This window comes from Somniosus microcephalus, chromosome 13, assembly GCF_052327205.1.
Source record: "Somniosus microcephalus isolate GS21.2 chromosome 13, FLI_Smic_1.0, whole genome shotgun sequence".
Classification (NCBI taxonomy): Eukaryota; Metazoa; Chordata; class Chondrichthyes; order Squaliformes; family Somniosidae; genus Somniosus; species Somniosus microcephalus.
In genome coordinates this window covers 148,424,733-148,438,138 of record NC_140999.1, presented here as the reverse complement: position 1 = coordinate 148,438,138, position 13,406 = coordinate 148,424,733, and the positions used below count along the sequence as shown (strand labels likewise).

Sequence of the window (13,406 nt, the reverse complement as noted above, 5' to 3'; positions counted from 1 at the left end):
GTGATCTGAAGGCTCTCCTCAGGCCTGAGTAAACCGTTTTTGACTTCAATTAGTGGTCTGTCTTTCTTTCAACAAGCCAGTGACGTCAACTTTGTATATCACTTAGTCCGCACTTTGGGAGCTTACATCAAGCAGTGTGCTGGCCAACATTCTTCCCCCAAACCAACACCATCAAAAACAGATTAACTGTTTACTTTTATCTTATTGTTTATGGGACATTATGGTGCTATATTTGCCTACATAAAAAGTGACTGCACTTCAAAAAGGTAATTTATTAGATGTGAACTGCTTTAAACACATCCTGAGTCTGTGCTAAGGTGTTATATAAATGCAACTTTTTTCTTTCCTCCTAACCTCCCTATTTTGAACTATACTCCTCTGGTATTTGACCCCAACACCACAGTGACCAGTATGGGTAGGTGGGGAGTGTATGTATTGTGATGCAAAAGACATCACAACTGTGTGGGACAGGCTGGATGGACCAGCAAGTCTTTTCCTGCCAGTCATATATGTTGTATGCACAGATCAGTTATATCACTTTTATTTAGAACACTTGGGTATTCTGCAGTGTGAAGTGAAAGGAAGCTTTTGATGCAGTGCAGCATTGGAATGAATATCATTTTTTTTTGGATTTACCAGTGTTCCTGAAGCACTCAGGCCAGGCATAATGCATTTTCACATACAGTACATTTCTCACTTTGATAATGTTTCCCCACTGCAAAAGAACAACCCTCCAGTTCCCAGCAAGAAGTCCTTTTGGCTCTTCGAATAAGGTTGCTGAATTAATTAGTAACAGATGTGACAGTTCTGTGCCTTGGACTGCTATCCAATAGGAACTAGCATGGAAATGCTGCAACTAATTTCATTTTTAAATTCAAAAATATAACATGTTATTTTCCAACTAAAATTTTACCATTGAACCAAAATTACACAGTCTCAAATCTCTGAATTTGCAATGATTAACAAAACTTCTACTCATAAAAATCAAGCTTGTTCATTGCTCAGGGTGAGAATCCTCTTCTTTATACTTGGGTCTATATTGTTTGAATGCACAAACACTTTCTAAAAAAAATACAGAAGACAGAACTGGATGAATATCAAGTTTGGAACTGAAGGCCTATAACTTGCACTTCTAGAGCTCTTTTAATGTAGCAAAATGTCCCAAAGGATTTCAGCAGGGGGTGTGAATTGGGAACTGTGCAACAATCGGTGAGAAGATGTTAAGGGAAGCGACCAAAGGCAATGTTGAAAATATGCTTTGAGGAGGATTTTGAAAGTGAAGAGAAGTGTAACAAGTTGAAGTTATTTAGAAAGAGTATTCCAACGTGGAGACCACGATGGCTGAAGACTTAGCCAGGAGGGTGGGGGAGGAGGCAAAGACATAGTGGAGTAGGAGATGTACATGTTGCAAATGAAACAGGCAGAAGTTGCGTGAAGTAATATAGAGGGATGCGTGAACAAAGATGCAGACTCTGCATCATCAGGCTGATGGATTATCAGGATTTGGTATGGGGCAGGGTGCAGGCAGTGACGTTCTGGATGAGTGAAGAGTTTATATGGCTGGAAGACTTGAGGAGGGCACAGGAAAAGGTTGAGCCTGGATGTGACAAAAGATCTAGATTAGAATTATCAGCAGTGATGATGGAGGCAGATTATATTACAGAAGTGAACAGTGCTGGTGAAGACCTGAATATGGAGTTTGAAATCCAGCTCAAGTCAAACAGAAGACCAATGTTGCACACCATTGGGTTTAGGCTGAGCAAGCATCCAGGAAAGGGAATGGAATGAAGTGAAGGACTATTGTCCAAAGTTTCCAGCTGGAGTCAAACAGGACACCTTCAATCTTGTCAATTTGGACTTATCCACTATAGGAAATCTGACAGCACAGGAACGGTCATTAGCCGAGAATGGTGCTGCGGAGGGGGCATCATCAGCATACATATGGAAACTAAATCCATGCTTATGGATATTGTCACTGACAGCAGCATGGAGATGAGGAATAGGAGTGTGTTGAGCATAGAATCTTGGGATACAGTGGAAAGAACTATATGGACACAGAAGAACAGACCATTGTAAAAGATAAGTTGGGACATAAGAGCAGAACCATGAAAAGGTAGTACAGAGCGGATCACAAAGGTTAGGCAGTGAATGAAGAAGTGGTTGACCATTTTGAAGACCATGGAAAATGAAGATGAAGAGACACAACATACTGCAACTGTTGTGTGCCCAGCTGCCATCGAGCACTTTTTCCAATAGCCACTCAAGAATGTGAACTCAACACTTGGAAATTTATAGGCAGAAATTTGCGTTCGTTCCTCTTGACACAATATGGAGCAACAAGAGGTTGTATATTCAAACAAAATCTATGACAAAACACAAAAATGGTGCCAGTTCAAATCTGAAGTCTTCCATCAAAAGGACACATAAAATATCACTATTCCTATTTACACCATTCCATTTAATTGATGACCCAACATATGTTGGGCAACATCAAGTTCATCAAATCATGGACCTCTAAGGCACAGCAGAAACTTCTTTTAAAATGTTAACGTTGGTTTTCATAATTTACAGGAAAAAAATCTTTACAAGCATGTATTTTTCTAGACATGCACCCAATGTTTGTGGCAACAAAAAGGATACAAAACTGTTCAGATACACTTTCAGAACTATTGAGTGTAGGACTTACTAAATTAAAATGAAACAGATGAACCACAGTTAAAACACACTGGGGTAGATTCTAACCATCAGGTGGGCAACCAGCCGAGTGCCCAATCCTGTCAGTATCCCACTGCTGCTCGCCAGTGCCAGGTCACCACAATATTGGGCAGGCTGGAGGCCAACCCGGCCTACAAGCAGGTAGGCCCGGGGAGGGGGGCGCCGGCAAGCAGGGAGCCCATGGCAGCAGTGGCTCTCATTATTCTTGTAGAACCCAGAAGAGCGCACCTGCTCCTCCTGGCACCACAATAAATAATTTTAATGCTTACTTTTCTGGGTCTCTTCTGCTGCACCAGGTTTCACTGAGCAATAGGTCGTTAAAATTACATCGGGATCCTATGTACGTCATAACACCTCGAATTGCATAGAGTAAAGTGGTTCCCATCCGATTCAGGCAGCACATCAGCCGCCCAGCAAAAGACCCTGGCAGTGGAACAGGAATGGAGCGATAAGTCCACCACCTCAGTTTCAACTCTCCCATCAACCCATTTCCACCAGGCGAAGGGAGTCAAGATCTCCTCCATTATTACTAAATATAGTTAAAAACACTATAGGAAACATTTTTCACTTTCCCTTCACTTCCCGTACAAATCTCTGTTTTATCAATCTTGATTGTGATAGAAAGCACAAGTAAAAAAAGAAACTTCAACCCTCAAAAGAGTTATAAGCCTTCCATATATGAAAGTATTAAGTACAGATTGTTAGGACCTGAACAGGGAATTTTTTATAAATCCAAGAGATGAAAATTTAAACCCCAACTTTGTACAGACTTGCTTTTTCATTAAATGTAAAACTCCAGCCCATGTACAGCAATGAGAGCTACTGTCTGGAGAGACACTGCCACTGATCGTCACAACTAGCAAGATTTCAAATCATATTCCATAGAATTTATTATTCCAATTCAACAGAATATGCATTGTAAACAGAGTGCATTTAAACACAAATTTATTTTAAATAAAACAGTATTAGTGGATTTATTTTAACAAAGATATGCACTACAGTGGTTCTGTTATACCCGCCAGTACAATCGCTTCAGTGTGATTTGAAGGGAAAGATATTACACGGAAAAATTGGACTCATCAAAAGCCTGCTGCATTAATCCTTTTACTAGCCTCAGAAATCAAATAATTTCCTGGGAAGTGGCTGGAACCTTGTGAACAGCTCGGCTGATGGGAAAGAAGATGTGGATTAAGGGGACAATATGTTACGAAATAAACAGATAATCCTTTGGATCAACAATAGCAGTAGGTGCAGAAAAGTTTTAACAAGAACGAACAGAGAAAACTACTCAACCACACAAGTGAAAACTACTGACCAAATCTTCTTCCCACCTCCCTTCTTTATTATTGCGGTAGCATTTCTGCCCAAATTGCGCTTGAAATTGTGCTGTTTAGGTTACAGTTCAAGAAAGAAAGACTTGCATTTATACAGTGCCTTTCACGACCAGCGGATGTCTCAAAGCGCTTTACAACCAATGAAGTACTTTTGAAGTGGAGTCACTGTTGTAATGTGGGAAATTACAATGACCCTGTAATAATTTAAGTATCAAAGTTTCCGCTAAAATTAATTTGCATAATCACAAACAAAAATCTTCCATAAACCAGCGCAATAGAGAGTTAATAGAATGTAATAATTTATTTTCCATTAAAAAAAATCCCATAATGTATTTAAGAGTGGTAACCTGGTGCAGTTTTATTAATACAATGGAAAAGAGGTTTATCACCAAAAATATGCATTTTTAACAAGGGTGTCCAGTCCGCCACCTGATTTATCATTGAAAATGACAGTACTATACTGAACCATTTGTTCGTCTCATTGATGTAAAGTCAGTTTCTTCGTAACTTAAGTATTTGATATGAAAAAAAACTTTAAAATGTGTTTACTAGTGCCTGTGCGCCTAGGAAACTAAGTACAATTTGAAGAGCCTGCCCACACCAGCACAATTGGTGGAATCTCACAATTTCGACCTGGGGGTCATGGCCAGTTTTGAAGGAGAGGCCTGATCCGGGCAAATTGAATCTTGAACCAAGGTAAAAGGTCGCGGAAAACACAAATGCAAATGTTTTGGGGTGTAACTCAAGTTTTAAACTCCCCGATCTTTTACATTGGTTGGAATCTGGGTGGAAAACTAGCAGAAGCGGAATCTCTAACCCAAATGTTTATTATAAAATAGAACATATTTGGAATCTTCAATTTTAGCCAAACTAATTTAAGATCCATTACTGTATTCATAAGTAAAAAGATTGGCTGCACATGGGATCAGTTGGAAGTTGTTGCCCAAAACAGAGTTCAGTGGCAAAAAGTGGTAGAAGACCTATACTCCACAAGGAGTAATAAGGTTGATTGATTGATGAACGATGACTTTATTCACATACAATGGTGTCAATATTTTACACTATGATTTAGCTTTTGAATTAAAATCCCTGTAATGATTTAAGTCACAAATAACGATTGATGTTTTAAATTGTCTGGTCTCGGTGGATAACGAATGTCATGTAAACATGCATGCACACGCACGGACTGTCTTCGATTATATTACAGTAACAAATCAAATATGAATAGTTCATGGAGCAAGGATTGGCAAGATTGCACGGATTACAACTTCAACCTTAAATATGGGAAGTATGCTGTTCTATACGCTAGCACTTTAACGAAAACATTTTTTTTTTAAATCCAAAATTTATCCATCCAGGAGCTATCTGGCTCCAGAATCAGCAATGGGAATACTCATTCTGTTGATGCTGGAACAGGAGTACTCAGTGTAGGCTTCCTGACATCCAAATGCTTTTATCAGTGTACCACTGGTCCCCATTAGGCCTTCAATATCTACTCGAGATCCCGGAAGAGTCAGGTCATGGATACTGTTAGGCACAGTGTGCCATCAGGAGTACCATGTATCTACCACCAATGGCACATCATCAATAAAGAAACGTTGAAAAATGCATTAAAAATCAACTTGATTGCACCTGTGATGGAACCAAGTATTAAACTTCCAAGTCTAGATTTAAAATTGGTTTCCAGCCAATGAGTGTAATTTTTTTTTTCTTAACTTCTTGTGTCAGCTGTGGCTCAGTGGGTAGCACACTCGCCTCCGAGTCAGAAGGTTGTGGGTCCCACTCCAGGGACTTGAGCACATAAAACTAGGTTGACACTCCAGTGCAGTACTGAGGGAGTGCTGAATTGTTGGAGATGCCGTCTTTCAGATGAGACATTAAAAAGAGGCCCTGTCTGCTCTCTCAGGTGGATGTAAAAGAACCCATGGCACTATTTTGAAGAAGAGCAGGGGAGTTATTCCTGGTGTCCTGGCCAATATTTATCCCTCAACCAACATCACTAAACAGATCTGGTCATTATCACATTGCTGTTCGTGGGAACTTGCCGTGCGCAGATTGGCTGCTGCGTTTCCCACATTACAACAGTGACTCCACTTCAAAAGTACTTCATTGGCTGTAATGCGCTTTGAGACGTCCGGTGGTCGTGAAATGCACTATATAAATGCAACACTTTTTTCTTTCTTACCTCCAAAATGGATGATATGAGCCTGAATGAAGAAAAATGCATTAAGAAAAAAAAAATTGTAAAATGTATTTATTTAGGAAATGAAAAGGTTAGAAAAGATAACATGGATATGTTAGATTCAATTAGGCAGATTACAATTTTAAAAATGCATTGGATAGATAAGAGATTGCAAAGAAATAGAACTAAAATCTCCAATATAATCCCCAAGAGTATGTCATATTACTGTTACTCATGGCATAAGAATGGTTCTAATACTATAATAATGTGTTTCAGCATTAGTCTGAACTGATCTTTACAAAATTGACTAACCACAGGACTTGGTCATTCTCCTGGACTGGTTGACAATTTCAGGGTTAATCTTGATTTACAAATGTGCAAGGAATGTTATTGTAACGTAATAACAATACAGCTACAGCACAACATTGGCCCTCATTCTTCGGAGAGCATGGGTACGGAGTTGAAGATATTGCATTGGGCGCCAACAAGCAAGTCATACTTCGATCATGCCCCAACAACCATGGCTCAGCAAACAATGATTAACGCTGCACTTCAACTTCTGTATACAGTTCAGAATTCTAGATCAATGTTACTTTGGAAGTTCCACTGCCACTAGGATATGATGTGTGCTTCTGGCATTATGCGTAACTTAGATTTAATGAATAACTGAATCCTTGTAGATTGTTTTCAAATCATCAGCCCAAATAAACGTTTGCTTTATTCAATCCAGAGAAATGCAACTCATTCATTTATTGCACCGCTGAAGCTTTAAAAGCATTGGGTACCATTTTTCAAGGCACACAGCTATGGTTTATTACCAATTGTACAAGTTTTAGCATATCATTTTAATATGTACAGTCTCAACAGCTTCCTAGAAATCACACTTTCCATCAATTAGATGTTCACTAGCTACTTTTGAAAGCAAAACAGATATTCTATTTCATGGAACAGTGTGATAGGGCAAATAGCTCCAGCAGGGAAGCTGACTTCAGAAATAATTGGTTAGTTTATCACTGTGTGATGTCATAATTATTTCCAATGACATTACAACATACAAATATTATAAACAATCAGTAATTTATACACCACAAAAATTGTACCTTCTACTAAATCATCTTGGCTTCCAGCCTATTAAGAACTCCGCTTTTAATTAGTGAAGAACTCTTTATACACCCACATTGCGGTTTATTACTTTTTAAACTGCTTATAATGTCACTTTAGTGTCCCGTCTTCTCGAATAGTATTTTCATACATTTTCCCCCATTGAGGAAGGAGAAAAGCTGCACATTAATTTTGTCACCGTGACAGTACATATTTCAGCAGGAACTTTGTTTGCAAGACAAAAAATAAGCATGCCCAGGTTCATCAAGACAGTATTCCTTCAAGTATTCATAGTTTTTGTAGCACATATCTACACAATAGTTAGTCCCATCAGTTCAAGGCATTCAAATTGGACCCATGATTTTGTTGTTTAAAAAAGGAAAGAATAACTTTAATAAACCTCCTTCAGGAACAAAATCTGCCCCACGGAACTACTAAAACCACAATGGGGAGAGGAAACAAGGGCGATAGCTTCCCATCTCTTTCCCACCAGTTATAATAACTGAGATTGTTCTATTGTCCACCCTTACTGTCCTTGCACTACAAATCCTGGCTCTGCTTGGTTAACTTAAAATAAAGCCCATAAAATACAACACATTCATCCAAGTATTGCACTTCTAAAATGCAGACATAAATAGCGTACTTTGCCACCCTTATTCAGAAACCCATTGCTCGATTTTGCACTGGTCTCACTGAATTTAGAACGGGAGAAACCCTGGTAAGGGAGTTGGAATCAATGAAACCCACAGATTTGTACTGCGTGTAAACCATGGTACGAACCCAGCTCGTAACAAATCCCTTTTCCCTTAGTGTGAAAATTGCTTTAAAAAACACAAACATATATCGCACACATCAATGCACAAATACTTATCAGATATAAAGTTTGCAGGGTACAAACTGTAAAGCTGCAGTCATGTCAAGAAACAGACGGAGAGTGAAATGGAATTTACACCGTTTCTTTAAACAATGAACTCCCCAATTCAATTTAATCAGACAGCTTTCAAACACAGTTAAAACACAATTCAGAAAAAAAAGTGAAATATACCAGAGCTATACATCAATAACATAGCATGAAGGAATAACTAGCGGTCGCACAAGGCAGAAGCAGGTTCCGCAGACCCCGGGCAACGTCAGACTGGGAAAAAAGACAGCTCCTTGTTTCCAACAATTCTCATCGGTACAAAAAAAATGATCATCTCACCATACGAGAAAAGTAGGCAATGAAAGTTTTATTAATGTTAACGAGTCGCACGGGGGGGGGGTTCCACGTTTCCAATGATCAGGCTAATTACCACTTCCACTACGGATCCCTCAAGCCTCCCTGCCAAAGTAACGGTGAGGGTCCCCCCCTCCCTGCCCAGTGCTGGGCGCAGCCTGCCTTCATAGAGGACCGCGTTTTAACATCTTACTGCTCTCTTACCTTTAAGGAAACTCTGGCCTTCAAAAATACTCCTGGAAATAAACACTGCATATACATCTTCGGAAAATCCAGTCCTACACGAGGATATTCTCCCTTCAGTATCCGCCGCCGTTGCCTGAGATGATCAAGCAGAAAATTCCCCATTCAAACTTATTGCTGGTTAAAACTACTCGGACCAGGGCAGTTTATATAAAAAATAAAAACATGGCAACAGAACACAATTTAAAGCATTTAGGGAACAATACAGTGTAAAGCACATCTAAAAATAAAGACAAGCGATCAAGCCGTGCTTTAACGCTAACTGTCTGCGGCTCGCAAGCACCGTACAGCCAAAATACATTTATCACCAGCAATTAACAAGAATTATTCCCTCACCCGATCTGAGCAAATAAGCAGAGCGATCGGAAGGATGGCAGCGGAGGTTAGCATCCTGCTAACTGCACCCTCCTTCCCCCCCAGAAAAAAAAAGTCGGGCAAAGTTTAAATTAAAATAAAACCCCCTCTTTAGTGCCGATGTCAGCTCTTCATCCAGTAAGAGACTGTAGCGGCGGTGCTGTGCTCTGCGCTGGCTCCCTCTCTCTCTCTGCACTGGGTTCTTGTCTTGTGTCTCTGTCAATTTCACGCTGCAGGTGCGCGGCGCTCCACCACCACCTCCTCCGACCGACCGACCGACCGTCAGCGCGTCACTAGCCCCGCCCACAGGGGGCCTGACAGACAGCACAAGGCGAAGCTCAGCCCCCTGAAGGATTTACATGACAATACAGGTACCAGGCGCCCAGAGCACTTCAGGGCTCCTCCGAAAGCACTACGTTCTGGAGTGTCCGTACAACAGAAGTGTTCAGGATATGCCAACAGCCTCTCAAAAGTACCATCACATTTTTTTTTCCAGATGGCAGCTGTTGATGGTTCTGGTGTATCCGTTTACCCCTCTTCTAGACCCATCTTTTGTTTCTTTACAAAAGCGAAATACTGCGGGTGCTGGAAATCTGAAATAAAAACAGAAAATGCTGGAAATACTCAGCAGGTCAGGCAGCATCTGTGGAGCGAGAAACAGAGTTAACGTTTCAGGTTTTTATTTTTGTTTCTTCACTTGTCCCATCTCCTTTTGCCTTGCACCATCATCCCTTTTGTCATTTAATCTCTCCTGCCTTCCACCCCATCACAGACCTTCCCTTTTGTTCTTTCCTCCCCCCCCCCCCCCCCCCCTTTTCCTGCCCCTGCACTTGTTTTAAATCTGTTACATCTCTGGCATTTTCCAGTTCTGACAAAAGGTCATCGACCTGAAATGTTAATTCTGTTGCTCCCTCCACAGATGCTGCCTGACCTGCTGAGTGTTTCCAGCATTTTCTGTTTTTATACCACATGTTAATCTTGGCTCAGTTCTACCATTACTCTCTATATATTTACATATAATAATCGGGACAGGCTGAGAAAACATAGCACATGATTAATAGCCCTGCAGCGGGTAGTCAAAACTGCCCAACGCATTACCGGCACCCGGCTACCGACCATAGAGCACATATACCAGAAATGCTGTTTACGGAGGTCACGGTCCATCATCAAAGACCCTACCCACCCCAGCCACAGTCTGTTCACCCTCCTGCCATCTGGGAGACGCTACAGATGCATTCACACCCGTACGACCAGATTTAGGAACAGCTTCTTTCCCAGGGCTGTCATCCTACTGAACTCCACAAATAAACCCTAAAGCCTGCACATCTGCCAATGCACTTTATTATGGTTATGTTTATGTTAATGTATTACAAGCCAAATGTATGTTGAATGTTTAAATGTCTTAATCTAAATGTACACTCTCAGGAGCCGCAAGCCTACATTTCGTTGTACTGCACTTGTGCACTAACAATGACAATAAAGTTGATTTGATTTGATTTGATTTCTGAATCCAATGACACCAGTGCTATTAAATGCATGAGCTCCAAGGGCACTTTAGGTCACCCCATTATGTCCACTCAATTCTTTGCAAAATAAAGTGGAGAGGGGTCACGATTCCACACAGGTGTATTGCAAATACAAATATTTTTAAAAGTAATATGTAAATCAATAAAAGAAAACATGGGAAGTCATCCACAGTTAATTACTTGCCACAAATAATACTTATTCACAGAATTTCCTTCACAGGATTCCCTAATATTTTGGGACCTTATAGAGACACATTCACTTGGGAATCCAAACAAGTCCCAATATGAAAACATTATAACTGATTTGAATATGCAGGTGATGCATAATACAAAGCATACCACTACAAATATTCTCCCTGTTCATTCCACGACCTCTACATTCTAGTTTACTCTAGGTTGTGGTCATATGCATTTTCTTTGGTTCATCCAGTCTGTATTGGGAACAGGACAGCATCAATTACTCTTCTGTTGGCTATGGCATGGGCCAGATGCAGAGTAAAACTCCCGCTGCTCTGCCCGACAATCTACCTTAAAATTCAACCTTCAAAGAATGCCTCTCATGCACTAATGTGAATTGTTCCACTTCCCATGGCATCCATCTTCATAGATTCTCTGAAAATGGTTGAAGATTTTAGGTCAATTTTTTGGCAAACTATAGTCAGTTTTGTGCTTTGGAATTATACCAATTTGGAACTGGGTCAAAAGTGCCCAACATCAGTTCATATAAAACTCTTACAGGTCATCAGGCCTCATAAAGAGGCTTTCATCCCAGTGCCAGAATCAACCTGGAACTCCAGAAGAAAAGTATTATATTTTAACAATAGTAACTTGCATTGTACAGCACTCCTCATGCAAAATAATACCTTAGAGTATCTTACAATGGATGCCGAGCAGGAAATGAAAGCAATTGGGTACATAGTTGAAGAGAGTGAGGTAAAATTGCATTGTGATTTTGCAAGAGAATTCCAGAGGGCAGTGCTGCAATGGCTGAAAGTTTACACTTTGATAGTGGCACAAAGGAGACAATGAACAAGCACTAATCCAGGACTAGAGGAGCAGAGACAAAACCAAATATTGTTACTATTGGCTATATCAGCCATGGCTCAGGTGGTAGCACTCTCGCCTCTGAGTCAAAAGGTTGTGGGTTCATAGTCCCACTCCAGAGACTTGACCACAAAAATCTAGGCTGACACTTCAGTGCAGATGTTAAACTGAGGCCACATCTGCTCTCTCAGGTGGCTGTAAAAGATCCCATGGCACTATTTTGAAGAAGAGCAGGGGAGTTATCCCTGGTGTCCTGGCCAATATTGATCCTTCAATCAACATCACTATAACACTTTAACTGGTCATTATCACATTGGCTACTGCGTTTCCTACATTACAACAGTGACTACAGTTCAAAAAGTACTTCATTGACTGTAAAATATATTGAGATGTCCGGTGGTCGTGAAAGACGCTATATAAATGCAAGTCTTTCTTTCTTTTTAAATCTCCCTATTTATTCCACAATTTACACATTCTAGTTTACTGTAGGCTGTGGTTATATGTTTTTTTTTTACTTGTCCCATTACTATCCCCTTTTGCCTTTTGTCATTTAATTTCTCCTGCCCTCTACCCTATCACAGACATTCTCATTTTTTTCTTTCATGCCCCCCACTTCCCTGTCTCTGTACTTGCTTAAAAACTGTTAAATCTCTAACTTCTTCCAGTTCTGATGAAAGGTCATTGGCTTGAAACATTCGCTCTGTTTCAATTCAATTCAATTCAATTCAAATGCTTTATTGGCATGAAAGTTTACAGAGAACCATATTGCCAAAGCTTACATAGCAAAAAGGTACAGTTTTCCAACATTCTGTAGGTGTCAATCGATTTGACATTTGTTGGGTACATACAATATTACTTTTAAACAATATTAATTTTAAACAGTCTTTGTACTTCATTTGGTACGTTCAATATTAATTTTAAACAGTCTTAATTTTAAACAGTCCTCAGGTTGTGACATGTTGTTACATATTTGGCCCCAAGGTATGGTCTGTCTCCTTCTCCTAGGACTAATCTCAATTTTGACAGGTCATCCAATTCCTTGAAATCTGGGGTTGTTTGGCTTAGCTTGTTGAATAATATGTTTCTTGATGTGTTGAATTTTTCGCATTTTAGGAGGAAATGCATCTCTGTTTCAACCTCGCCGGCCAGACATTGATCGCATATTCTATTCTCTCTAGGCTGCCAGGATTTCTTGTATCTGCCTTTTTCAATTTCCAGTTGGTGGTCGCTTAGTCTGTACCTGGTGAGGGTCTGTCTCTGTTTTGTGTCTCTGATGGTCGTGAGGTAGTCTGCCAGTTTATATTCTCTCTCCACAGATGGTGCCCGACCTGTTGAATATTTCCAGCATTTTCTGTTTTTATATTAGAGGAGCAGAGGGTGTGTATTGGGATGTATGGTAACAAAAGATTTCCCAAGTAGGGTGGGGCAAGGCCTCAGGCAGATGAGTATCTTAAAATTGATTAGCCTTGTCACAAGAAGCTGATGGAGCTGTGCAAGGAGAGAGTATGGATATATGGGACTTTGTGTGGAAATGAAACCAGGTCACAGGAGGATGGAGGTTGGTGAGGATAGCATTTGAGAAATTAATCCTCAAAGTGATGGCAGCATCGATAAAGGTATCAACAGCAGAAAGGGTACAGAAGGTATAAGCACACAATGTTCTGGGGATGAAAGGAGGCACACTTGGCGAT

General features: G+C 40.3%; 1 protein-coding gene across 1 annotated transcript in view; it reads right to left on the bottom strand.

Moving 5' to 3' along the window:
* The window catches only part of LOC147108646 (cadherin-4-like), a 735,941-nt gene extending 726,511 nt beyond the window's left edge, over nt 1–9,430 (bottom strand). The window contains exons 1-2 of the mRNA XM_086005339.1: nt 9,128–9,430; nt 8,753–8,867 (exon numbers count right to left, since the gene is read on the bottom strand). Coding sequence (XP_085861465.1) covers nt 8,753–8,867; nt 9,128–9,181 — 169 coding nt within the window. The 5' untranslated portion in view covers nt 9,182–9,430. The remainder of the gene's footprint in view (nt 1–8,752; nt 8,868–9,127) is intronic.
* Nucleotides 9,431–13,406: the final 3,976 nt, after the last annotated feature.